The following is a 27,856-nucleotide window of genomic DNA, read 5'->3' as shown; positions in this document are numbered from 1 at the left end:
CCCTCACGGTCCTGACCTGTCTAAGATCTTTGGTTAGATGCCTCACATGAGGTCCGTGGTTAACACAAGCTTAGGAGACTTTCCTGTTTTGTTCTACAACATAAAATACATCAGCAAACATCCCACTGGTGAATGTTGAAGCCTTTAAGTGTCTTAAAACAGACGGTTGCTAATTAGTTGCTAAATGAGACTACAGAATGTCATCAGGTCAAACACAGCTTAGCAGCCCTGTAGTGGTGGCAACGTTGAAGTCATGTGACCGGAATGTAGTTCATTTATAGCCTAATGCTAGCTTTTTACTTCTGGAAATGCTTCAAAAATCATAAAGGGTTGCTCATTTGTGAAGATTATCTTGCTGAACAAAACATGCAAGTATCATAAACTTGTGATTGCCACTGAGCTTACTCCCTGCAATAATCCGAAATCCAACAAAAAAAGTCACATTGGCTTTTTGACGAGGGAACCCGGATGACACCAACTTTGGCATTGGCCTACAAAAAAACTTCATCCCTGCAGCACTCTATTTTGGGGGTTGAAACTGGAGTTAAATGCCCTCTCCTGCTATGGAAATGTAACTGTTGCTGCAAAACTAACTGCTCATTCGACAAGATCATGCTGAATAGCTGATGCAAGTGACCCAAATCTATTTCCACCCCAAACTGGTGAAAGGTGGGTTTAGCTCTCCATTTCTTTCTTCATGGTGTTAGCAAACTGAGTGAGGTAGTCTAGTAGTCTCAAATGTATGTAAGAGGTGGGTGATAGGCTTTAAAGAAGTGGGTCAACATTTTAAAAATATGAAAAAATATAAACAAGGAAGGAATAATTAAAAAGCCTTCATTGTAGTGCCTGAATCATTTAAAAAGTCAACGTGTTTCGAATACTGTAGGAGTTCAACATGGCTTCAAAAAATACAGGTGTGGCCTCACATATATAGTACCTGTAGCCAATGTGAGGCAGTCACATGATCAATATAATAAAATCACAGTGAAACAAACTGAATTATTCATTAATTTGTTCATTCATTCATTCATTCATTCATTCATTTTCCACAACCCCTGATCCTGTTGGTGGTCATGGGGGGGCTGGAGCCTATTTGTTGTTTCCATTGAATTATTACTTGTTTCAATCACTGAAATGATGCAGAATAAACCCCAAAAATGGACCAAATAATTTTTACTTTAGAACAATTACAATCTGACATATTCTGGAAAACTAGAATGTATTAAATATGTTAATTATACATTATAAGATGTATGACACATGGGAATGGAACAGGAGGATCTTACCTTCTCCCCTACCATGCCCTGTTTCCCCTCAGGTCCTGGTCTCCCCAGACCTCCCTGCAAAGCAGTGACAGATTTCATTTTTCCTTTTTTCTTTTAAATTGTGCTGTTAAAATATCTTTTAATCAAACACAACAAACACACACTATGGTTTTTATTATTGTCCAACAAATCACAGCCAAACAAATGGTATAATTATAGACCAGCTGCTGCTGAAGGCAAAATATGGTTTCAGCATCCATAGTGTTTCTGTGTTATACCTATCCACACACTTACAGGAGCCCCTGCCGGACCTGGGGGACCCTGGGGTCCTATCTCTCCAGGAGGCCCCTGAAAAAGAGAAAAGAGGCACAAATAACAGTGTTGTTGAGGGGAAAAATGCAATCATCAGTAATAGTAATCAGACAAAGCGTTGACGCGACTCAATGGTTTTTACCTCTAACCCAGGCAGAGCTGGAGGACCTTGGATTCCTGGCAGACCCTCCTCACCCTGCACAGGTGATTTATATTATTGATGTTGTTTTATGGACATTTGCACACAGTAAATAAATCTATTTATTTGCATTAGAATGTTTTCATCAAGAAGATATAGCACCATTCAGATATGTGCTTAGCTTTTATAGATGCCATAAAGTAGATAAATAAAACCTCACTAACCTGTTCCCCTGGTCCTCCTGGAGCTCCTGGCTCTCCCTTCTCTCCCTGTGGCCCTCCGTCCCCATTAGCTCCCAGGTCTCCCTGGGGTCCAACTGGTCCAACAGGACCCTGTCGTGCAAACATCATAGAAAAGGAACACAATTACCTTGATAGGTTAATATTATTTTTCATTTGGGCTAAAATCAGATTTAACTTAGAAGTAAATTAAATCAGCATCAGCTCTGGGGTAACATGTTTGTTGGCACCACTGCAACCGCCTACAGTCTATCCCAAGAAAACATCTACAAATGACTTGCACTTCCTAAGTTGTTAGGTATCTGTATGTATGTTAATACAGCAAATACAGGCAACAATTGAGTTTTTCTTCTTCTTTTCCTGGTAATTCATTTTATTGTGATTAACAGGGTAAAAAATAAAAAGATTCTGCAGCCATGGCTCCATGAGGCTGTATTCAGGCACAACATTGCTTTAAGCTCAAGGCTAGCGCAAGCATGCTAATGTGGTAACAATGGCGATGTTAACATGATGGCATTAAGCAAGAATAATGATTACAATATGAACCATTTTAGTTTAGCAAATTAGCATGTGAAAGCTTTTAATTAGAAAGACTCGAGAGTACACAGGAGGAGGTCGCGTATGTGACGTCATAGCTTTTGCTCGCTTCCTGCAGCTTGGCCTCCCCGCTGAAATTCCACTGTTTTATGATTAATTGATTTATGATTGAAGATGTCTGTGTGTTGTGTGCCAGGTTGCAGTCACTCCAAGCTGCTGGAAGCGAGTGAAAGCTATGACTTCACATACGCGACTGCCTCCTGTGTAGTTTTTCTAAGTACGTTTTTTTCAAAAGCTTATATCTCAACAGTTTTACCACAAAGTATGACTTTCTTGACCTTAAAATTTATGTTTTAAATTCATTAACGACATATTTGGATTTCATGTCACAACTAAAACGGGACCAAAAGATAATATTGCTCTCCTCATTCACTGCCATTCATATTTTTTCCGATCTAAGGTCCCATGAGCTTCACCGGAAGGGGCGTGACTTCGGCACTCTATACAAATTGTGTTGTCTAAATCTATATCCTGCTTGAAAATATATCAATATATTGTACATAGTTGTTATATTGCCCAGCCCTAACATGAACCAAAGTATTGACAAAAGCTTGAACCAAATGCATTGAATTCCATCCAATAGTTTCTCAGACACTTTACTCAAAACCAGTGTCAACCTCCTCCATGGTGACATAAGAGGAATAGTCAGGGGATCAACAAAGTCAGAATTTGTGCGCTGGGAGCCGTCCAACCAGTGATGCTGACCATTAAAACCTAAATACTGTAATTAGCTACACTCCCTAAATCACTTAAAAGTATAATCCCATCACGAACACTTAAATTACTCATGCTTCTGTCACAGAACAAAGGGAAAACTAAAATACTACCATCACAGGACAATGTGCACAAGAGAACAAAACATACAGAATGAGGCATATTAGCTTCAGACAAATAACGTCAGTGCAACAGATGGTGTATCTGTGTGTAATTTGATTGGCAAACAAACCAAATAAATTAAAATAAAAACTGTCTAGGATACTTACAGGCGGCCCCAGCCCCCCTGCGTCTCCTCTGACACCACGAGCACCAGTTATTCCCTGTGTGTGAGACAAATGGAGGGAACAAGTGGCTTTCCTCTTATCACTGTGCCGTACACCATGTTGTGCAAAATGTTAAATGGAATCGGAGATTACCTGAGGGCCTCGTGACCCTGGGGGTCCAGTAATTCCTACAGGCCCAGACTCCCCCTGGAGAGATGGAGACATTTACTCTGGTTTAAGTGATCTGATTTAAGCACAGCTCTGCAGGTGATGTACTGTATAGAAAAAATGAAGATGTACAACAAAGAGTACATTCTGTGCCAGATGAGTCAGGGGTCCTGCCAATGAGGTGATAACTTAAAGCTACTACACTGATAGCGGTGTTGTGCAAGCTGCAGGAACATATTATTTTAGTGTTGCTGTGGAACAGTTTAGGACAAGAGAACTTTCATATTTTATCTATGATCTATTATCCCACTGAGGTTTATCCTTTGCAACCTTAACAGTAATTCAAATGCTGTACACGTAGACAACAGCTCACCACTACAAGCCTAGCTTTGTCCTTGATCTCTAGGAGGGAAAATAATGTCCATATTTCCAGGACAGCAAAACCCAAATTGTCAAAACTGCCTGTGTCTCTGTCATCTGAAAACTCTAAAACCTCACATAAATAAATAAATGAGGTCAAATGCAACCAGGAACAATCTAACCTTAAACCTGCTTCAGCTATGGATCCAGAGAGCTGAAGACATGTCTGTAAATTGTGACTTGACTCATTCATGTTACCAAAAATACCATCAACTAAAAGTCATTTGAAAATGTCAGCTACAAATATTCTTGTCAAAACACAGTGTTATTCTGTTTGACGCAATTAAATGACACTATTTTGACCATCTTGTGAACAGTGTAATATTACCTTCTGGCCCTGAGGTCCGTCTGGCCCTGAGAGTCCCCGAGGGCCTGTGACTCCCTGAAATGAGGACAAACACACAACAACAACAAAAAAAAAAACTATAAACACTAGCATCAGCTTTAATGTGTGGTGACAGGAAAACAGGTGGAACTAATGTGTCATATGGATCGATAAATTTCTATCCCAGCTGTGAACAGTTCAATAAAGGTTAATTTAAAGGTCACTTCAAGCAGCATGCCATCAAGAGCATCAATACATGCTGGTAACAGACTCACCTTCAACCCCGCCAGACCTGCAGGTCCCAATTCACCCATCAGCCCCGGCTCACCCTGTTCAGGAGGATGACAATGACGTCAGGAACAGTTTCTACACATCAGTCTGACTCATCTGCCATGAGGTTTTCAAGGAACACTTTCTGATATGTTTTAATCCCAGTACCCTAACCCAAACATTTAGGATGTTGGAAGTATATCGTATCATTGAAATGTAAAGCCAGACACACATACTGAGCAGTAAAATTGCGCTCACCATCAGTCCAATGTGGCCCTTCTCACCCTTTGGACCTCTTTCGCCATTTTCTCCAAGGTCTCCCCAGGGGCCTTCTCGACCAGACAATCCTAGAGGTCCCACCTCACCCTGCAGACAGCAACCACAGTCTCATCAGAAACTGCATACTCAGAGTCAACAACACAAACATCCTCGTCATCAGAGATGTGAACAAAACTAACTTTTCCATTCAAGGAAAGCAGTGAACGTACCTTCTCTCCTTGGGGTCCAGGATCTCCAACCTCACCAGGATGCCCGACATCACCCTGCAGGGGAGGAGACATGAGTCTGGAGCTGAGTAACTGTCTTACTGTGCACCTCATTTAAATGAATAGTTCACCATATTGGGAAAATGTGCTTATTCGCTTAGAAGACTGATACCATAAGATGAGACAGTGGAAACGTAAGATATTTGCTTTGCCTTTTGTTTTAATTTCAAGGTTGATCACTGAAATCTATATGGGTGAGAAACTACAACCATATTTTCTACATTTTTTTTAACAGATAGCTTTTTACAGTTAACAAAGTAAAAAAGTACCAAAGCAATTACACAGTAATAACATCTGCTAGCCTGACACTGCACGACCAAATCCCAAATGCGTGTTGGTCTGGAACCTCTCAGTTGATTTCCATGAGATTCTCTCTAGTGCTCCTAAAAGTCAACCAAACGTTAGTCGACCAGAGAGGTCATTAGTCTGCAAGATAAATAAATAAAACAAATGTGAAACTCTATTAGGAGCTGCGCCTTGTCAAAATAAATCAAAACCTATATGACTGGACCATGTGGGAATTTAATTTGAAAGGACAGATACAGGAAGAGGCCACGCTCAGCAGTCAGACAGGAGTCATGTAACAAACCAATCACAGCCGACAGATATCTTTCCCTTCTTCTGTAAATATTCAGTCTGATAAATATGGAAAAGTTGATCATGTTAGTGCAGGGCTACCCAGAGCTTTACATCTGTCCCACAGACGATAGGTCTACACACGAACAGCACCTCTAATTTCCAGAGCTGGTACCTGCGGTTATTCCACAGGCTAGTTAATAACATGTCGGGCAGGAAATCCAAAGTGTGGGATCATTTTGAGAAGGTGAAGGACGAACCCAAGGTGATATGTAAACTCATCTTCATTGGTCGACTACAAACATGATTTATCATCTGAAACATGGAAGTAGCTACATGCCCATTAGCCCACAGTGTCATTAACAGGCGGCTCGTTCAGTGTGTGACGTGCACTTGTAGATAAAATATAGGCCTATATTAATGAAGGTTCATTAGTACGGTTTTGTATTTCTCTGTAATGTAGCACAGTGTTAACAATGTTACTGATACTATTCTTTCTCACACCTTCAACTCAAACCATTGTGTTGCCCCGCCCAAAATATATCATTTAATATTTAGATTAATAATGTAAACATGTGGCCGACTAGTCGACTAATGGCCCTAAATGACGACTATTGTTTGACTAGGAAAATTCTTAGTCGGGAGCAGTTTTTTTCAGCAGCCATAAACCGAAATGTCTATGCAAGCAACTGAGTAGACCTACAACCACTTAGAGCAACAAAAGGTCACGTAGCACTGAGTGATGGACAAGTGTAAAAGGACTACAGCGTGCAGAGATAAGCTGTGATGGTGTAGCATCAATACGTTGGTGAACAAATGTTGCTGCTTTGCCATCAGAATTTGAAAACAGCATTTCAACAGAAGGTTCCACATCAGCTGCAGCCAACTTAGCTGTTTTCCAAATTGCCTCAATAAACCAGGTTTATGCACGCTGTATTGTCCCCTGGCGTGAGCGTGTTAAGCTAAAAATAACGTCATCATGTATTTTGCATTAGGCGTGAAGGCTCCACAAGGTGTCAGTCATTGTCTGACACACACCCCACGTTACATAAACAGTTTTGATTGGCACAAAGCAGGCCAGGTCAGGGGGAATCTGTCTGAACACGAGGGGGACCAGACACATCTGTCAGAGCAAATAAAACATGAGCTTGCAGGTTTGTCTGGTTCCCAGGCTAACACTACTGTTTTGTCTTCACTTCTCTCAAGGTGTAAGGCACATTTCCAAGTTGTGGAACATGCATTTCATCAAGCTGAGTGAAGACACCCCTGCTCAAGGTATGACAGCAATCCCAGGCTGTGCCAGCTATCTGCTCATGTCATTGTTATATAATCAACATTTCAAATCCCTCACAGGAATCTGAGTTAAGCACTGCCATCATCGCATTATCGGGAACATTTCATTTCACGGTTTATGTAACAGTGATGGTGGTTTAACATGTTTCAAACCCTTTTTATACCTATTTCACGGAGCACCTGAAATAGATATTTCAGGCAGAAATGATCTGTTCACCACAACACACTTTGGACAGATTGTGCAATGCTATAATGTAAACAGGGTGGAGGTAATGTTGATGTGATGAGGTCCTTAAATTCTTCACTGAATTGGAAAATCATCTCCTGTGGAGGTGCTCCGTCATTTATGAGACAGCAGTCGAACACGTGTGAGAATGTCTGTGATCATTTGCGGTGAAGATCAACTCTGCAGATAAATGTACCCACCTCTTTACCGTCTGGTCCAGGTGGTCCCTGTGAACCTTTTGGGCCCTCAAGACCCCTGTCTCCTTGGATCCCTGGAGGACCAAGTTTCCCACAGGCCCCCTGGTCCCCCTGTCAAACATGGCAACATAAGAAGACTAGATATCAGACACAAATACTGACTGCAGGCTTTTCAATTCCAGTAATTAATTGGTTGTTAAAGGGTTTAATTCCCTCAAACCCGGGGCTGCAGTTCCACAACACTAAACAAAGGCAACTTGTCCTCAAGTTGTACAAAACAACTTTTCTTCTTTTCTTGTAGGAATAATTAGTGACATAAAGACTCAGGAATGATGTGTCTGATCACTGACCTGGTCTCCTTTCTGTCCAGGTGGGCCCTCATTTCCTGTTTGGCCAGGGAGACCCTGATGAGTCAAAAATCAAAACAATTATCAACTGAAAATAAAATGTCCTCTGCCGTCCTCATGTAGTATTAATTAATGTATATAACCACACTGGTGATGCTTGATCTAACAAGCATCATGCTACAAAGTTGATTCCCTTTTAAACCCTGTAAAGGCCCTGTGATAGAGCCATACCGGCCTGTCCCTAAATTGTGACAGGGTGTTGAGGTGGGACACTGACAGGACAGATTTTCCAGAATCCCTGCTCCCATTCACATGTGACCCCATGCAGGTAATGCTCCTGAACATAGACTGCATTTGTGAAAGTAGCTATATACATGATGCCCTGCCCAAGTATCCTAAAATAACCGTGTGCCTTCACCTCAGATAAAAGTGTAAAGGCACTGATAAACATACCTGTGCGTAGCAAATAAATGGTGCATAAAAATAATCTAAACTGGCATATTTCTTCACTTTAAATAGGCTCTATGGAGAAACGGTACACAGTGTCCAGTAGTAATCTGTATACCCGCAGGCGCCTTTAAGTAGAATTTACACAGTTTTTCATGCTGTTTGTTGGCTTTCTGCCTGTGAATCCTGTGTTTTCTTATTTTGGAATCTCACTGTCCTCTTGTGCGCACAGAGCAGCAAATAATCCACTGTGCATTTGTTCAGGTAAGGAGATTAAAAACAAACGTTCTGTGCAGAAAAAGTACTGACAGGTGCTGACTCTGAGGACAGACAGGACAGACGTGTACACTATTAGAGTTTTAGACTTTATTTTAGAAAATGTAGCTGGTTACATCTGCCAGTTGTTTATTTTAAACATTAATGCCAAAAATGTAACCTTATCAAGGCACCAATGATGCTTGTAAAAAATGAGATTAGATGTTAGATCACAGGTGTATGACCACACTTAATTTGTAATCAATGTGTTTTTAGTTTTTGATGCTTTTACATTTTTAATTGCTGTGTCATAATCTAATAGTTTTGAGCTGTTTGCAATAAAAAGTGTTGCATTTGGTAGCATTTTCTCTGTTGTTCTATAAGGCAACTGTAACTTACATTTCATTGTATAAATATTTAACTGCTTGTCTATTATGTTCACAATGAAGACAGTGCTAGAACCAGAATTACCACCCCATGGTCGTATGCCTCCACACACCACTTCAGTTTCTCTTACAGATTACATCCATGTCTGTGAAAATATAGATGCTTCACACACATTTCCCCCGACCGCACAAGACAACGATACAATCGGCAACTTTTAAGGTGGGCACCAAAGATGATAGTCAGCAATTAAGTATCTAAACAAATGTTGCCCCTTCTGATCCTGAGATATGACACTGAGTGATGGCCAGAGAAGTGTTTTATGCAGAACACTTGAATGAGAACGTGATGTTACAGTGAAGCTGACTTTAGACTTTTTGGATCTAAAATATAATCACTTCATTAATTTATGCTATTAGACATTTGTTCAAAGTTTTGTCATAATTAGCATATCAATTCTTTATGGGAAAAAAAAACACGTTTTGGGAGGTCACACTGAACTTGACCTTTGACCTTGGGCCATCTAATTCTAATCTTTTGTTCTTTAGTCCAAGTCAACGTTTGTGACAAATTTAGAGGAGTTCCCTTGAGCTGTTCTTGAAATATTGCATTCACAAAAATGAGATGGATGCAAGGTCATGGCAACCTTGACCTTTGACCACCAAAATCTAATCAGTTCATTGTTAAGTCCAAGTCAACCTTTGTGCCAAATTTTTAAAAGATTACATCACGGCGCTCTTGAGATTTTGCGTTCACAAGAATGAGACAGACAAGGTCCCAATGACCTTGACCTTTGACCTATGACTATCAAAAACAAATCAGTACATTTTTGACTCCAAGTGGACATTTGTGCCAAATTTAAAGAAATTCTCTTGAGGCATTCTTGAGATATACGTATGTACGTACAGGTACAGGGGGATATACAGACAGACAACCTGAACTAAAAACAGCCTCCAGCCACAGCTATCGCCAGTGTGGAGGCATAAAAAGTAGTCCAAGTGAAGAAGAAGATATTTTGTTGTTGGGTATGTGAAAACACTGCTGTCTTTGCTTCACCATAAAACAGAACCAACCTGTTGTCCATCTTGTCCTGTGGGGCCAACGTCACCAGGCAGGCCAGGTAAACCCTGGAGGGTACAGTACAAGTCTCAGTATCAATAAGTGAACATAAAAAGAAGGTTACACAGACCTAACTCTTGCAATAAAACGCCCATAAAACATGCTTCTTATATTCACTTTAAGTTTACCTTGGGTCCTTTTTCTCCTGCTGCTCCTAATAACCCGTCAGCACCCTGTGGGCCCTGAGGACACCCAACAAACATGTGGTTAAAAATGATACACTTTTTATCTTATGACGGGTCAACTGGGGTCAGAAACTTCTGTGTAAATAAAATTTACTGATATGTTTTCATCTTTCCAGACTGTAAGGAGTCTGGGATATATAGGTAAGAGCAGCAGTTGATGGTAGGTACCCACTCACTGGGATTCCTGCTGGCCCCTGTGCCCCCTCAGGTCCTGGGGGCCCTTGGCTTCCCCTGGGTCCAGGTTTTCCAGCTGTGCCATCACCACCTGGGAGACCTGGAGGGCCCTAGGATGGAGATTGATCTTACTTTTTTTATAAATGTCAAAATAATATGTAATCAGATGTGTCCTCTGTGTGTCATTTCTATGCACAGTTTATCAATAATTAGCAGTCAGTTGTGATTCACTGAGTCAATTCATCATCAATGTCAGTTTGAAAAGATAATTGACAGATGCATTATGGGATGCCAGCCACACGCACAAACCGGTAAATGAGTTTTCATGAATCAGTGGTCCACATCAACAAGTGTCAGAGAATGACAGGTGACATTTTCCAGAGTTTGGCATGATTGGTTTATGGACTATGAGTCATACATCAACTAATCAATAAAATTTAATTTAACTTGCAGTGGGATTTGACTGTTTCACAATTGAGTGAATCTCCCTCAAATAAACCAAAATATTTGTACATATCAAATCTTACTTATCGTATATGACATAAATATATAAATCTAGACCACTGAATGTCACACTCAAAATAATAAATACCTAAATAAATATATAACGTCAAACTAACTGTCTAATTTTAAGCTAATTTCAAAATTTCAGTCACTCAGTCAATCATGGACTATTCCTATATACCTTGCTGTTGCAGTCTAGCCATAAAATTTAAATCTAAATTTAAATACATGTTCAAATGAATAACAATACACTTAGAGGCGCTCACACACCAGAAGGGACCTGCATCTCTGGAGCTGTACCCACTGATGAAGCTCCTTATTGCTCCATTTAACACCACCCTCCCCTCTTTAGCTGCGGTCACTTATGTGTGTCCCAGTGTGACTGGTGGAGGCAGCGCAGCCATTAGCCACTATGGGAGGCAAGTTCAGCCAATAATGATAGTTTGTAAAACGTTCTGTTGGCGCCAATTAATCCGAGACAAGCCAACACTGAGTGTGTCCAATTAAAATGTCACTTAAAAGCAGCCATAATAGCCCTGTGATACACAGTGACGAGCCATTGTGAAAATAGAGTCCTATGAGCTGCTTGACTTCACTATGAGCTGTAACTTACTGGTGGACCCTGTATCCCTTTGGATCCTTCATCTCCAGGCCGACCCTGTGGGAAACGACAAGCGTTACACTTAAGTTGCTGGTTAATTAGTGGATTCATCACTTCTTTAGACTGGATCTCAGCCTTTATATACAGACAGTATTTTAAAGGATGAATCTGATGTTAACTTTTAACCGTGTCTGTTTCAACCATATTTACATGGGACTGTAGATGATGCCATTTCTGGCATGCCAATCAACACCATGTGGGGAAGGAAGAATATTTAGTCCTCTGTAATTTAGGGCACAAACTCTCCTATTAGACGTCTCTCTTACCGGAGGTCCCCGGGGTCCCCTTTCTCCAGCAGGACCTGGTAGACCCTGAGAAAGAAAACAGACAGGGCAAATCAGAACATGCTAGTTGCTAAGACTTCTGTCCGAGCACTCATTCATGTTCCGCTTATCCTGTTAGGGGTCGCAGGTGGGCTGGAGCCTATCCCAGCTGACATTGGGTGGGGTACACCCTGGACAGGTCACCAGACTATCACAGGGCTGACACATAGAGACAAACAACCATTCACACTCACACCCACGGACAATTTAGAGTCACCAATGAACCTGCATGTCTTTGGACTGTGGGAGGAAGCTGGAGTACCCGGAGAAAACCCACGCTGACACAGGGAGAACATGCAAACTCCACACAGAAGGGCTCCCCCACCGCAGGTTTGAACCCCCCATCTCGTCTGAACCTGGGACCCTCTTGCTATGAGGCGACAATGCTAACCACTGCACCACCATGCCACCCTGTCTGAGTACTGTATCAAGAAATAAGACAGAAAAGTTTAGCCTTCTGTAAGTCCAAAAATGTATATAATATATACCCACGTCTCTCTAAACATTTTCACAAAATTATAAAATACACATTTCTGTTGTTGGTCAACAAATAAAGTGATGCTGAATATACAACAAAGGGAAATTAGAGTGAAACACACACCAAACTATATTTGCGATGTTATTCAACTGCTTCTTTTTTTTAACTGTGAATAGGTTTGTTTTCCTTGTGGTATTCTGCATCTTTATAAAATATGCCTTTAAACTGTTCTATTTTATGTTGTTCAGACACATTTTTTTACTTGTCTACTACGACTACGATCAAATGAACCCTGTGGCGTTTTCTTGTAATCAAATACAGTTATTTGAGGCAGTTTTGCTGCCTGGTTTTTAACTAAAACTAAAAGGTGTGATCCCTAACTCCAGTTTTATCTTCTCTTCACTGGCTCCCAATAAAAGAAGGAAGTGATTTTAAAATACTTCTTACTGTTTTGAAATGTTGTAATGGTTGAGCTCTGTCCTATGTCAAATAAAGGTCAACTCATTGTACCTAAAATCAGCTCTCAATCAGCTCATGGTGCTTTTAGTCATTATGGTCCTACTCTCTGGAATTCTCCTCCACATGAACTTCGATCTGCGACAACAATGTTCTCTGTTAAAAGCAAACTAAAAACATATCTTAAGCACATAGAGTTTACATTTGTCATATGAAACATGCTATATAAATAAAATTGACTTGATTGCTGCAGTTTGATAACATATGGCAAAAAAGGAGGGTGAAAGTGGGCATCTTTGTTTGGTACTCATGTGTATGTCATCCATCTGGTGATGCATTAAATGTCCCTTACTATATAAAATATCCTTTCTTCATTAGAATAATATTACAGTTGGTTGCTCGGTGAGAGGTGTATGGTTGATGGGATTACTTAATATCTTTTCTTTGAAAAAGCCAGAATTATTATATCTAGCCCAGCAGCTTTATGGCTGCACCTGCTATTATCTTCCTCCTACACCTTTTCTTTTAACAAACTGGACGGTGAGTGTATTGTCACACCTGTAACAGAAAATCACAGGTTTTAAAGTTTCACTTTTTCACACAACACTCAACACTGCTCTCCACAGCCTCTGTCTACTTTCCACAGCTCTTATCACTTTTTCCTTTATTCCCTGTGAGAATAAAGTATGGATGTGATATGTTGGGAAAAAAATGCAGAGCCTCGCTCAGATTGTCCATTTGTCCCTTTTGTTGAGAGGATTATTTTTAGAATATAACACAATGCTTTTATTGTTGCACCTTGTGACAAAATTTGTTGTGCAGCTCCTTAAAAGCGGCACACATACTCACAACCACACACATACAGACACATATACACACCTGCCATACAGATAAATGATAATAAGAAAGTATTAAAAAGAAGTGGCCTAAGACTACCATGATTACTGACTTCGAATGCATTCACTGATGTGGACACAAAGGCATTCAGTTTATCACTGTATTTAGCGCTCAAGCCAGCAGCTGATGAACCCACCTTCTCAGCTCTGTGTAACTTTACTCTATGACAGGCTGATGGATTTCACCACAGCAGTGTGCGACCATGTGAACGAGCAAAAAGTGTGTCCAATGACACTGCAGGAAGGACTGTGGACAAGAAGTGAACTTCAGAAAACAGTCCAACTTCCATTACTGAGAGTAACTCTTTCCATGCAAGAGGGACTTTCTTATTCCCAGGTCTAACCAACCAGAAGAGGAGGACGGATGTATAGGGTACAGAAAGTTTGACAAGTTCTAGGAGGAAAGTTTGACCTCTCAGATTCATGTACAACTTCACCAAAGCAGAGGAGAAACCGTCAGTCAGAGGTGTCACTGCATACAGTACAAATTTGTGTGTGTGTACCTGCACTTCTACGCTCAGGTGTGTGTTTAAGGACATTTAACAAATTAATTCTCAGCTGGAATTTAATTATGCATGACTCCTGTGTTAGAGACCTGCTGCTTTTCCTGATTTCAAAGCTTTCTACCTCCACAGCTCTCCCCACTGCACCACCCAATTAAACCACATTCTGTAGCTACGTAAACCAGTAAGCATTACAGGTGTAATGACCCATCAATCTAGATCAATGTATCGGCTCACTGATGGACTACAAAATATCATCGATACAAAGTGAAAACATTGATCCATATCATCATCTTTAAGATATGCCTTGTAGGAGCTAAGCAGATTACTTGCAGCCACAGAGATGTTTCACTCGGCTTCACCTGGCTGACATCCTTGCCTCGGTTGATGCCACAGCTTTTATTGGTTGAGTTGTGTTCAGAAACTGAACTGCAGGCTCCAATTATAGAACAAACATCATATTTATTCATACTAGCAAACATAGATTGAATAAATGTCCATTTCTTTATCTTTGATCCAAAAGGAACACACAACTTTCAGCTTGTTGCACAATCTGCACCACAGCGGTCAAAAACAATTGTCAAGAACACCTGACAGCAACATTGTCGCTCCTACCTTAATCATCTGTCCACTAAACTGGACATCATGCGGCACTGGCGGCAATGTTTTAACTGCAATTAATACCATTGCTGCAACTTTATACTTCATCTGCAGTGACTTTTTTGAGCTGTAAACAAATTAATTTATGTTATCAGAATGTAACTTGCAATTTTTGTTTTGTATTTCCTCTTGTGTCATTGTCATATTTTTTACACACCACCAAAAGTGCCAAAAGTTGCACAATGCACCTGAGCTGTAATGTAATGTGTAATGTGTGGAAAGCTGCTCTGACACTGAGGATGCCACGTGACACTGGATTGCAGAAGACCGGCTGGAGAACAGTCCGTGGAGCAATTTATTTGTCCTCGATCACTCTGTCATTAGATTTGCCACCAGTGGCCCCAACAAAATCAATCACTGCGACCTGTTCGCCTCCATAAATAGCCAGTCCCTGCACACCAGCTGCACACTTCACCGGTTTACTTTTATTTACCAAACCCTCCATGGTGTGACCCCATCATAGCTGCTGTCTTAATCAAATCCTTTCAACAATACTCAGTCCTACTCTCATATTACCCCGAGCAGTTCCCAGGGGTCAGGAGGAAGGAAATAGAGAACAAAAATAAACTACAGACACTTACTGCAGGTCCTGGCTTCCCAACAGGTCCAGGTAAACCTCGCAAACCGGGCTCTCCCTGGTGAGAAGGAAAAGGAAGAGATCTTTTTGTGTCTTACAATTAATGTTATGGTGGTTTTTGCTTACAAAGAGATTCAGACGTGTTCACTTATATTGATAAAATCTCAGTAAAAAAGCCTAAATATAAATTTCCTCCTTCAGAATAATTTTTGCTCTTAGAAATAGTTTTTTACTCTCTTAGCTCCACCGTTAAACATACTTGACTGTTGCCATGTAAAACAAAATGTTTAAGGCTCTCCTCCCAATCCTTTCTTCAATCAACAAAGCTTTCTTTTACAAGGCTTAAGGGTTCACTCCAAAATCAAAAATAGATATCTTCTTACTTGTAGTGCTATTCATCAGTCTAGATTGTTTTGGTGTGAGTTGCAGAGTGTTGATATCGGCCCTAGAGATGAAAGTGTTCTCTCCAGTATAATGGAACTAGATGGCACTCAGCTTGTGATGCTCACAGTGCCAAAATAACGCCTATGAAAAACAGCAATGTCTCTTTTCAGAAACCATGACCCACTTACTCAAGATAATCCACAGACCTTGTTGTGAGCAGATTGATGTATTTCTACTGAACTCGCCCTCACCCTCCCCAGAGCCTGGCACACACTGCAGCAGACACTGATTCCTGTCTCTGCGGGTGGTGGGCCCACAGGGTGACCATGTTACTTATTCGGACTGAGCCTGACCTGGCCCCGTGGCCCAAGGCCCAGCCACCAGATGCTCGCTGGCAACTCCCCCTCCAGGTCTGGCTCCAGGGGGAGGGCCCGGTATCCCCATACCGAGTGAGATACTCAAAGTTCAAATATGCCGTGTCATCAAGGTCTTCTTGAATTGCTCTTAGTCTGGCCCCTCCCCTGGGACCACTTTGCCATGGGAGACCCTACCAGGGCTATTAGCCCCAGACAACACAGCTCCCAGGTTCACAAGGACATGCAAACCCCTCCACAACCTTAAGGTGGTGATTCTTGGAGGAGACACGGACATGTGGAGGGAGCTCGGAGTAGAGCCGCTGTCCCTGCATCAAAAGGGGTCAGCTGAGGTGGTTTGGGCATCTGATCAGGATGCCTCCTGGGCACCTCCGTTCGCGGTGTTCTGGGCACATCCCATTGGTAGGAGGCCCAGGGGCAGACCCAGAACACACTGGAGGGATTACATATCACGTCTGGCTTGAAAATGCCTTTGGTTCCTCCAGGAGGAGCTGGAAAGTGCTGGAAAGGGACGTCTGGGTTGCATTGTTGGGCCTGCTGCCCCAGCGACCAGCCCAGGAGAAGTGGATGAAAATGGATGGATGATCTACACCTGCCAACTGCATCAATGTGTAGAAGGAAGTGTGCATCTCCTCATGGACGAGAAGCTTGTGTCTGTGACATTAAAGGCATCCTCCTTGGCTTGTTAGCTGCCTTAGTGGTGCTAGGTGAGCTAGCAGCAGATGCACGCTTCCTCCTGCACGGTGATACAGTTGCTGGGTGTGGTTCAGTAAAAAAAAGAAAGACATGAAACTGCTCACAACAAGGTCTGTGGATTATCTTGAGTGTCCGGGTCAAGATTTGTGAAAAGAGACATTGCTGTTGAGTTTTTCAACTGGAATATTTTGGCATATTGAACACCACAACCGAGTGCCATCTAGTTCCATTATATTGAAGAGAAGGCAGACATCTCTATAGCCGATAACTCCAATACTCAGCAACCCACACCAAAACAATCCAGACGGAAAAACAGCTCCACAAGTGAGAGGAAAAAAATTTATTTTAAATACTGTGGTCAACTGTCCTTTTGATAGGTGACAGAGAGATGACCTTACCCTTTCTCCTATGAACCCTGGGGGCCCACGCATGCCCACGTTCCCCTGGATCCCCTGATGGGAGAAGAAACAATATTATAATCAGTTATGTCACAAAAGCTCATTCAGCACTTTACAACACTGGCCAGAAAACTGTGGGTATCCACACAGGCAATGGGTAGGGCTTGTGAAGGCAAATGAAAAATACTATTTGTAAGGTCAACAGTCTTTTTTTAATGTAACTTTGAATAACTTGAATGCATTTTTATCACCTAGAAGAGCTTTGGTGTAAAATTTAGTTAACCCACACATATTCCATTATTCCTTCTTCCTTTTTTATTACTGGAATTACTTCCATTATTTCAACAGGATATAATTCACAAATAACTCAGTGAACAATGTCCTCTTCCAGCACGAAAAACAACAAATTGTGTGTATGTGAGGACACAAAAATCCATCATAAAAATCAATTACACTCTATCTACCTCCATCTTTTGGAAAATTGTGTTCTTATTTGTGAAAATTGGTAAATCCTGAAAATGATGGGCCTTAATCTACCATCCCCTGATGGCGGATATCACTTTGTTGAGTGCTCCCTTCTATCCAATGAACCCATTCTGACATGCTGATTCTGCTGACGAAAATCCTGTTTCACATTTATATTCTAATTACACAGCAATTTTCTAACCAATCAAATGTGAGATATTTTGTGGAAACATCTTACACTTCAGTTACTGTGTCGAGCCCTGCTGCATCAGTTTGTTGGTAAAAGCGTCTGAATTACTGACATGGTAATAATGTGGGTCAACTAATTCACACGCACGGGTAACAGTTTCAGTATGTTTATGTGATGTATATTCTGCATACATAATATATATGCTGTGAGAAGGTAATACAGGTGCAATGTCCTGCTGAAGAATCACTTACATACATGCCTACTGGGCCCTGAGGTCCCTCCACACCCGGCTTCCCTGTGAAACCCTGAGAAATAACACATGAAACACACATGTACATGACACATAATGACAACATACAACAGATACCTGTGTGTGCGCTGATGTAATGGAGGTCATGACTGCTCTGTGCCTGTCGACTCACCTTTTCTCCAGGGGGTCCTGGTGATCCTGGAGGTCCTGGTTTCCCTGGTGGCCCCTGTCAGATAGAAGCAATCTGTTACCAAAGGTTCAAAGCAGCAGCCAATACCATCTCTATCTGTTCAGCCAATCAGAGTCACAGGACTGCATAGCTCGATCGTACATATCTTGTTTGTTAACTGACTGGAAGTTATATCAGATAATTGACACCCCCACAGTATTGCAGCTCAGCTTAGCTTCTCAGAAGTTTTCTGAACTCTGAATAAAACTCTTAAACATCTGTTTCACAAAACAGATAAACAGTCAATACATCTGCTGTCTCTTGAGTTAAACTGTATGCTTCAGAGGATTTGTTCATTTCCACAGCAAACTTCCTGCCCGACTGCCTCGTCTCTGAAAAACTCAGTGTCACACAGCACTTTCAGTCTTCAAGTCCTCTGTCTTCCAAATGACACAGCCACAGAATGATAACAAAGCATACCAGAGAACCTGGCGGGCCATCTGCTCCCCTCTCTCCAGCAATTCCTTGAAAACCCTGGAAAAGTAGCAACTGTTATTAAAAAAGCAGAAAATGCCACAAGCAGTGAAAATGTACAGAGCGGGAGAACTGCAAAGCTGACTTAAAAAGTGCAAATTGTCATTTATTTCTCGCAATTAACAAACGTGCAGTGAGCTGTTAAATTATTGGTTTAAATGAACTGATTCAGTATTTTACTGATAGTTGCTTAATCTGCCATTTAATTGTTTCTCAGCCATCTCATTTGGTTGTGTCATTATTTGTAATATATTGGTGATTAAGATTTAATTTAAGGCTCTTAAACGGGCTACATTTGTCTTTGTTAACTTGACAAATCAATAATGTGGTGACTGTTAATTTGGTAATACCCAACTTATTACTCAGCAGCAGTACGTCTGCAGTTCTTAAGGAGTAAATCCAGTTTTCTCTGGATTTTGCAGGACATTTGGTCTGCAGCCTCCTACTTGTGTTTTGCCATGTCAGTGAGTTAGTTTGCTCTCTCTGTCAAGTAACTTTTAGTTAGTTACTCACTCTAAAGCACAAACGGCACTTCAAAATAAAAGCTCTGTGCTGGAAATTCACTGTACTAAAAAATAAAGTGTTATTTTTACAAACAACACATTTGCGAGTCACTTGTGGTCCATTCAGAATGCACCGGGGACCCACTTTTGCACCGCAACCCAGCAGCTGGGAACCACAGATCTATACAAATGATATTTTCAGACAAGTTGCAGACGGGTAACCGTGTACTTCCAACTCTGTGCTGTTTGTTGAAGACCCTTTTCGTTTCATGACAATACCCCCATGCATAAAGACATGGTTTTCCTAGTTTGGTGAACCTATCTGCAGTTCTGACTTCAACCCTGACACCTGTGGATGAACTGGGACACCTACTGTGAGCCAGGCCTTATCACCTACCATCAGTGTTGTACCTCTAATGCTTTTGTGGCTGAATGAGAACAAACTCCTGCAGCCACGTTCCAACATCTGATGGATGGCAGCAGATTAATGCCCATTGTTTTGGAATGACACGTTCAATAGGTGTAATGTTAAGGTGTCTACATTCTTTTGACCAAAGAGTGTGGTATACCACATGTACATTTATCTGTGTATGTAGCACCCACATGCTTATACACAGTAGGTGATCAGAAAAATTGTCAGGGGAGACAAGACAAAGCCTAGTGGATTAAAAACCCTCCCCCTCTTCGCCTATGTGACGCATCGTATTCATGCCCCATGTATTTTAGCCATAATGCCTATCTTGTGTTATGATTCAGTGATTCATTACAATATAAAATATTTCATTTTCTGTGCCCTCAGTTAGAATTTGAGTGGGTATGCTTGCTCAGACGATTCTCTGTGCTCTTGTGGTGGCACTTCACATTGCGTTAAAGCTCTGTTTTCACTGTCTACTTTTCTCTCGTCAGAACACACCACTTGAAATTACCTTTCGGACTCTTATTTCTCCAACCGTTGCCTCTGTCTCACTCACTCCATATGTAATGCACAGATTTGATTGGCTGAGTAGCATCACTCGAGATGACTTAACACATGCAGATGGTCTGTGAGTTTCCTGGTGGGAAAATCCTCATTTAAAATTCAATAATTCTCAATAATTTATTTACCCTAGGTCTGGGTGCTGACCCAGGGAACAAGAGCGGCTGCAGACTGCACTGACCCCACCCAATCACCTCTCAAGGGTTTCACGCCCTCTTGAACTCTCTCTTGAAAGTTCTTTTCAACTTTCCCTTAAGATGCATTTGGTCATTTTGCTAACAAGGCAGATGGCACCCCCCTTGTCCCCCCCTAAAATCATCTACTGCTTACAGATATGAACTCTGATCAACCCCGGCCACTTTTAGTGAGCACACCTGATCTCTTTAACTGGCTAGTAGCAGGTTCCATCCTGTTAAAACTTTTTTTTCTGGCAGTATTTATTGTGTTTGCCTACTCATGAATCAGTAAAGTCCTCCATATTTAATCCTCGCCTGCCTTGTAAAGCTGTAATAATGTGTTTATATTCAGCTGAACCCTGCAGTTTGTGGCAAAGAGCCAAAAAAAGCCAAGTTGGAGGGATGATGTCATGAAGTGGACGCTGAGGTCATTCTGAGGCTAATAGTCTTACCGTCAGTCCTTTACTGCCAGCACTGCCAGCTGCTCCTGCAGGACCCTGAAACGGAGAGACAGAGAAAATAGCGACAATGCAATTTTCCCCCACAGCAGAGGTCATTCAGAGTGCAAATAGTAAATGTCATCACTTTAACGAATTAAATTAAAAAACTCTGAACATGAATCTCCACTTTATCAAGTCATTTAATCCCAAAGTTGAGAAGACTGATGCCACTCTTATATTGGCTTATTAAATATGAAGCTGCAGCCACAAGATGATTATTATATTATTAGGGTTAAAGGGTAATGTTGGTATTTTTCAACCTGGATCCTATTTTTCCATGTTTTTATGTCTAAGTGACTAATGGAAACAACAATTTTTGAAATTGGTCCAATATTGAGCGACAGCGCTGCAACCGACAGCAGCGAACACCCTGCAATGTAACAACTTGGGGCATTCACCATCAATTTACGTCCACTAAAAGTGATTGTTTTGCCACTGACAGGCTCAGATTATTATTCTATATGTGTGACAACATTATGGAAAGGATCCCTACAGAGACAGACCTTTTTTAAAGAGTAAGATCCTTTTTGTTTCACCAGAAACAGCCCTGAAGTTGCAATTGCCAAACCCACCAGACTCCATTTAAAAAACTGTACTTTTATCAATCTAAAATGCACTTCATTGAAAGTCAACAGAAACAAAATAACTCACATAAGCTAGCTTGGTTTGTCATTCCACTGTTCAAACAATCACCAACTCTGGTTTGGTTCAGCTAGATGTGAGAATATGCTGGCTCTATACACGCTAAATTTACTGTTTATTTAAACTAGTCCATACCCATTGGTAGCTTTGTCACCTTCTACCTATGCCAATCCTCAATGCCTATGTGCAGTTTCACATAGACTGACCACGTCAGTGAATAGAAAAACGTGGGACAGACAGAATGGCACACTGACAGTTTCCGTGATTATGTACAGCATACCATACCATGACTTAGTCATACCAAAAATTAGAAAAAAAACAAACATTCGGCCAATTAGAGTTAAATTTCCCCAGTCACCTTGAGGCGTCCTGTTCTACATATCTACCAAGTTTAGTAAAAATCCATACGGCGGTTAGGCCTAGATAAGAAATTAGCTCTCTAGCGCCCCCATTTTGTTTGATGGGGTCAATAATGGAGGGGTCCCCTCAGATTATGTGTGGTCATATGCCTACAAAGTTGCGTGGTGATGGATGAAACCCTTGAGATGTTATACACCTTTATGTGATGAGCCACGCCCTCCGCAATATTCATTGCCTTATAGAAGCTCAGTTTTAGTAAGTTTTCCAACTTTTGCCAAGAGGGAACTTTAGATATTGGTCCCTAGATTATGTTCACCCAGTTTCACACAGATCGGTCAAACTTCCTAGGAAGAGATCGATTTTAAGTGTTTTTCAAAAAATTCAAAATGGCGGAAAATCTATATAATCGAAAGTTATGGGTTCTTGTGGCAAATTTGTTCCTCATGAGAAGAGGCATCTCTGTGCAAAGTTTAATGTCTCTACGACATACAGGGCACGAGATATGCCCATTCAAAGTTTGCAATTTCAATCAGTTGCTATAGCGCCCCCCTTTGGCCAATTGATGTAAAATTGCTTCATTTGCATCCTCCCATGACCCTCTACCACTGTGCCAAATTTCACATGGATTGACCAAGTCAGTGAGGAGAAAAACGTGGAAAAGAGACACACAGACACAGAGTTTTTGTCATTATATCGTAAGATGGAGTCTCTTGGGGCAGTTTCTGGTTAAACAAAAAGGAACTTGTAAAGGAACTCTGTAGAGATCATTACCATAATATTGTCAGACACATGGAATAATAATCTGAGCATATCAGTGGCAAAAACAAGCACTTTCAGTGGATGTGACAGTGCACAACTGACCTTTACTAATGCCAGATACATTGCAAAATCTCTCTCCATACTGGACCAGTTTAAAAAATTGTGGTCTACATTCGTCAAGTCAAGTTGAAAATACCAAAGTTACCCTTTAAGCAGTACAATGCTGAAACTCTACTGCCCTCCTCTCACATTCACTTCGTAGCAATCATGCCACAAGGTACAACAGCCTGGCAGTAGCAAGGTGGCAGAGTGTGATGAGTGACTGTTCAAGCATAAATACTGGAAACAGGAGGGAAGCAGGCTCTGTCCAAAGGTTAAATAGACCTGTGTGCTGGACTGTTTCCAGTGTTTACGCTAAGCTGGCTGCTGGCTGTAGCTTCATATTTACCAGACAAATAACAGAGCGGTATTGGTCTTCCCAGCTAACCCTAGAGCAACAACACAATTAAGTACATTTCCCCAAATATTAAATCAATTTAATTAATACTGTTTTCACTTTATTATTAAATATATTCCTCAAATCAAGACAATTTTCTGATTAAAATGAAACTACAGCGGCAACTTTAAAAAAAAAAAAAAAAAAAAAAAAAAAAAAAAATGAGTCACCCCAGTGGCTGCAAATAATGATTATTTTCATTATTCATTACTGTTAATAAAATAAATAAATAAAAGCCCATCAATAGTTCCCAGAGGCTAAGGTGTCTTGCTTAGAGTTCTTGTTTTGTTCACTTAGCAGTCCAAAATGATATAACACAGAGAAAAAAGGGCAAATATTCATATTTGAGAAGCTAAAAACAGAGAATGCATGAAACACAGTGATGAATAAATGATAGAGCTAAAGCATGAACTCTGCATCACTTACTACAGAGCTGAAATGTACTACAGCTCACCACAGTACTGCTGCACTGTACAAAGACTGCCCCCTGCTGGCTGAACCAACTATTACACCACCTCGACTCAATTTGGCAGACAGTTTTGACACTTTGGGGGCATTTCCATCTCCGCAGTCTTTCAGTATGTCACTCTTTTAAGCTTGCATCTAACAGTCAGAAAAGTACTGGAAGGACTTTTTTTTAAAGGAGTGAAGTGTGTGATGATGTTCAGTGAGGTGTCTCTCCTCTCTGTGCTCATCACCAGTTTTAGCCCTCAACCCTCTAAGGGACACAAATTGCGGACTTAAACCAAGAGAGGTAATGAGATGTGTGTGAAAGAAGTCCATGTAATACTTAAATAAATAATATGCAGAATATTAAATGTTTGCAAGGTATATGGCAGGAAGTAGAGGACACACAGACACACAACTTTACAGATGTGATGGAATTGAAATATGATAGAGAATGGGAACCTGTGTACCAGGCTTTCCTTCTGCTCCCTCTGGTCCAGGTGGCCCAGGCAAACCCTGTGAAGGATCAACCACAAACACATGCAGACACACACACAAATGCAAACTGTTCATTCTGCAAAATTTAAGCAACACGTTTATGTCTTTATCTCTGCAGGCCAGTATGACAGCTGAGTATAAAAGGAGGGTTAAGGTTTATCTAGAACAGAAACGTGTTGCTGCTAACAAACAGTTTGTGTAACTGTATCAAACCGTCAAGGTTCTGGGGGTCACGGTCCAGTGCATGCAGAGTACACGAGTTGTAGATTGATGTGCGTAACAAAGTGCATAAACAGGAGTTCTACCTGCAAAATTTTAGCTGTACAATGTTTGCAACATGTGCTGAAGTTAGCACAACAAGTGTACCGCAAATGAAACAATGGAGCTGAAAGACCGGCTTGTGTGTTTCTGGTTAGCTACAACAGCACCGGAGAGATAGCTTTGGCTAGGAAAGTGTGTTGGCATTGCTCCGCAGGTGTGAATGGAAACATATCCAGCATGCCAACGCCCATTTAACGGCATCACCCAGATGTGCTGATCACCAGAATGATAAATGTTTGGGTGCTCTGAATGTTTAAATAAAGCCAAGGTGAAACTAATTGCAACACATACAGTACAAGATTATACAATACAATACAAGATTTATTTCTTATCATCATGAATTTTGATATTTTGATATGTTTCTTAGCCTGTTGTGACCTGTTGCCTTTTAGGAAAATGTCCAGTGTCTGTACAGTGTAATACAGAAGTGTTTAAAATGTTGTTTATTTTCATAATAAAATTAGTTTACCAAAGTTGCCAGCAGGCAAAATGCTACCTCAGTCCCAAGCAAGAGGACTATGTCTGTCTTCTATACTTGCATTACTGTCTTTTTTTTTTTTTTTTTTTTTAAATAAATGAACGCAATGCATTGGGGGTTTTCCCTGTTGTATCAAGCTCACACCAAACTGTGACCTCTCAATCAGGGGTATGAACCGAACCGTGACTCCTGTGTACAGTTACACACCTAGCTGCTAAGTATAAAAATATTTGTACCACCAATATTCAGAATTGTTAAAGACCTATATTTTGAATACATATAGAATTCAGGGTTGGCTACATTTCAAATAATTTCTGACAGGCTTAAAGTTTACCGATGGACCTGGTTGGCCAGTGGGGCCCCTCTGCCCAGTCCGACCCTAAAAGGAGGTAAAGACAGAAGGTGACATCAACACCAAATAAGTCTAGTGGAATACAAAAATTATACAACAGGTACCTGAAGCCAAGCTATTTGTAGGCTAGCTTTAATTTGGCAATACTGTTAAGTTTCTATTAGGGTTATACACATATTTTATTTAAACTTTACTGTAATACCTTGTTCCCTCTGGGTCCTGGTTTGCCGTAACGTCCATCTGGTCCCCTGTTTCCCTTCAAGGAAGTTCAGATATTAGTGACTATGGTTGACCATCAATATCCACAACAAAAACTGCCTTCATTGTGTTTGTTTTAATGTTGATGTTGTTCTGATTTCTATTCTGTTCTCTCTCATTGTGATCGAGCATCTGTGAGACGTATCAGAACAAGTCTGATTCATGGAGGCCCCAACTTGTAACTAACAAGACTCAAAGGATCCGTATGATGTGCCGCCAACGCCCTGGTGCCAGACACCACAGGACACCCCCAGTGGCCCTGGGGCTGGATCAGAACATTAGCTCTGACCCTTTGAGGCATGGACACGGGGCATTTGGTCTACCAGCATGTCCCACAGAGGCTTGAACAGATTGGGATGCAGGGAATTTGGATGCCAGGTCGACATCTTGAGCTCTTTTTCACGTTCCTTGGGCCATTCCTGAGCAATTTTTGGGGTGTGGTATAATCACCTCACCTGTCAGTGGTTTTAATGCAGCATGCACATACAATTCAAACTTGATATGGACTATGATTGATGCTACGCTCACTCACCAGTAGCTGTCACTATGAGACTGTGAATAGTAAGGATGTAAGTAGAGGAGTAGGAATAGGGCAGAGATGCTGAGAGTCCGGTATGCTAAGCCTCATTGATGCTACCATTGTTAGCTGTTGCTGATCATTGAGTAAAGCTGGTCAACGAGTTGTTTGTCTCCTGTGCTTCACTCATCAACATAAAATTCATTACAGAAGAAAGCTCTCCCGTGATGTTGATGAACACTGGATGTTTTAAGAGGGAATTACTCCTTACATCCTTATTTGCTTAATTTTAGATCAACATATAGCAGGGATCTAATTCCCTCAAAACAGATGACACATCACAATATATTCCCTGACCAGGTGCAGAAGCAGGAAGGTGTTAAATTCATGTTATTGCATTAAATGTTGGTCATTCACTGCACAATATTAGATTGTTAAATGTACATGCAGGAGGCCACTGGAGGCTCTAATGTTTCACGGTTGAATGCGACATGTGGAACAACATATGAAGTCATCTGACATTTCATGGTGTTCAGATGCACAAATCATCACTGACCTTTAACCCGCGGCTGCCCTGTTTCCCCTGAGGACCAGTTTCTCCATTTGTGCCCTGAATGGAGAAATATAAAACCATTCAAGCTTATCGCCTTTTTCACCTCCACCAGGCAGCTTCTTTCTCCCGGCTAAAAGCATGTAATACAATACTGTGCTGCAAATACTGTGCTACACTGTGGGATAATAATCTGGCAATAAAGTTCATTCTGTTTTTGTAAATCAACTTGTTATAAGAAGTAAAATTGTGAATTCAAAGAGTATTTCTAAGCTCAACCTTCTTATAATTAACCATAAACTAGAATATTTACTAAGTATCACAGTTCATTCTCAACCTTAGAAATATTTTCTTTTCTTTGTCAGAAAATCTATTCTGCACAATTACTAATGTAGATCAGTGTGTCAGTTCTCTCCACAGTACCTCAGTGCCTCTGGGGCCAGGCTGGCCCTTGATGCCAGCGAAACCCTGTAAGCCGCTGGGGCCCCTCTCTCCCTGAGGTCCCCTAATACCTGCTGCTCCCTGAACACCCTGAGGTAAAAACAGAAGGAAAATTTTCTCACTCGGCACAGAGACCTTTCTGAATCATACAAAACATGAAACGTTATATGCATAGTTTCAACTGTGATGTTGCCAGGCAACCAGCAGGGAGTCCAGGAAGTGACTGTGCACTGTCAAGAAGTAGTCCTGCACATAACCCCAGTAAAACCACATTGCCTCATGCAAGAACGTAGTAGTTCAGACCTGCAGCAGCCGTCATGTATAGATGGTCTGCCTTTCTGCGCCGGACTAAAACACTAATTTGCCTTAATCTAAATGAATTTAAATGGATTAAACTGAGACATAGATATAACTCAGCTAAAGAAAAAGAAGTTAGTTCATTCATTTGCACTTACTGTCTTTATTACTTTATAATATATTTTATTCATGTAATATTTTTAGATATATTTTGACTTGCATAATTGTATGTCTATTTTGTTTTTTATTTGTATCATTATTTTTTTAAATAAACATTCAATTTTCTTTTTTTAATTTTTTTTTT

At 41.0% G+C, this 27,856-nt stretch overlaps 1 protein-coding gene across 2 annotated transcripts in view; it reads right to left on the bottom strand.

Moving 5' to 3' along the window:
* The window catches only part of LOC117270147 (uncharacterized), a 150,973-nt gene that overhangs the window by 19,652 nt on the left and 103,465 nt on the right, over positions 1-27,856 (bottom strand). For both annotated transcript variants that reach the window (XM_033647638.2, XM_078162193.1), the window contains 28 exons: positions 27,238-27,345; positions 26,821-26,874; positions 25,692-25,745; positions 25,472-25,516; positions 24,303-24,356; positions 21,089-21,133; positions 18,928-18,981; positions 18,451-18,504; positions 18,280-18,333; positions 17,374-17,427; positions 15,526-15,579; positions 11,895-11,939; positions 11,581-11,625; positions 10,466-10,573; positions 10,233-10,286; positions 10,059-10,112; positions 7,903-7,956; positions 7,556-7,663; positions 5,204-5,257; positions 4,974-5,081; positions 4,721-4,774; positions 4,449-4,502; positions 3,686-3,739; positions 3,536-3,589; positions 1,941-2,048; positions 1,720-1,773; positions 1,560-1,613; positions 1,287-1,340 (listed from right to left, as the gene is read on the bottom strand). In XM_033647638.2, the coding sequence (XP_033503529.2) occupies positions 1,287-1,340; positions 1,560-1,613; positions 1,720-1,773; positions 1,941-2,048; positions 3,536-3,589; positions 3,686-3,739; positions 4,449-4,502; positions 4,721-4,774; positions 4,974-5,081; positions 5,204-5,257; positions 7,556-7,663; positions 7,903-7,956; positions 10,059-10,112; positions 10,233-10,286; positions 10,466-10,573; positions 11,581-11,625; positions 11,895-11,939; positions 15,526-15,579; positions 17,374-17,427; positions 18,280-18,333; positions 18,451-18,504; positions 18,928-18,981; positions 21,089-21,133; positions 24,303-24,356; positions 25,472-25,516; positions 25,692-25,745; positions 26,821-26,874; positions 27,238-27,345 (1,746 nt within the window). The remainder of the gene's footprint in view (positions 1-1,286; positions 1,341-1,559; positions 1,614-1,719; positions 1,774-1,940; positions 2,049-3,535; positions 3,590-3,685; positions 3,740-4,448; positions 4,503-4,720; positions 4,775-4,973; positions 5,082-5,203; positions 5,258-7,555; positions 7,664-7,902; positions 7,957-10,058; positions 10,113-10,232; positions 10,287-10,465; positions 10,574-11,580; positions 11,626-11,894; positions 11,940-15,525; positions 15,580-17,373; positions 17,428-18,279; positions 18,334-18,450; positions 18,505-18,927; positions 18,982-21,088; positions 21,134-24,302; positions 24,357-25,471; positions 25,517-25,691; positions 25,746-26,820; positions 26,875-27,237; positions 27,346-27,856) is intronic.

The sequence above is a fragment of the Epinephelus lanceolatus genome, chromosome 19, assembly GCF_041903045.1.
Source record: "Epinephelus lanceolatus isolate andai-2023 chromosome 19, ASM4190304v1, whole genome shotgun sequence".
In the NCBI taxonomy this organism is placed as follows: Eukaryota; Metazoa; Chordata; class Actinopteri; order Perciformes; family Serranidae; genus Epinephelus; species Epinephelus lanceolatus.
This window is presented reverse-complemented; position numbering and strand designations above follow the sequence as displayed.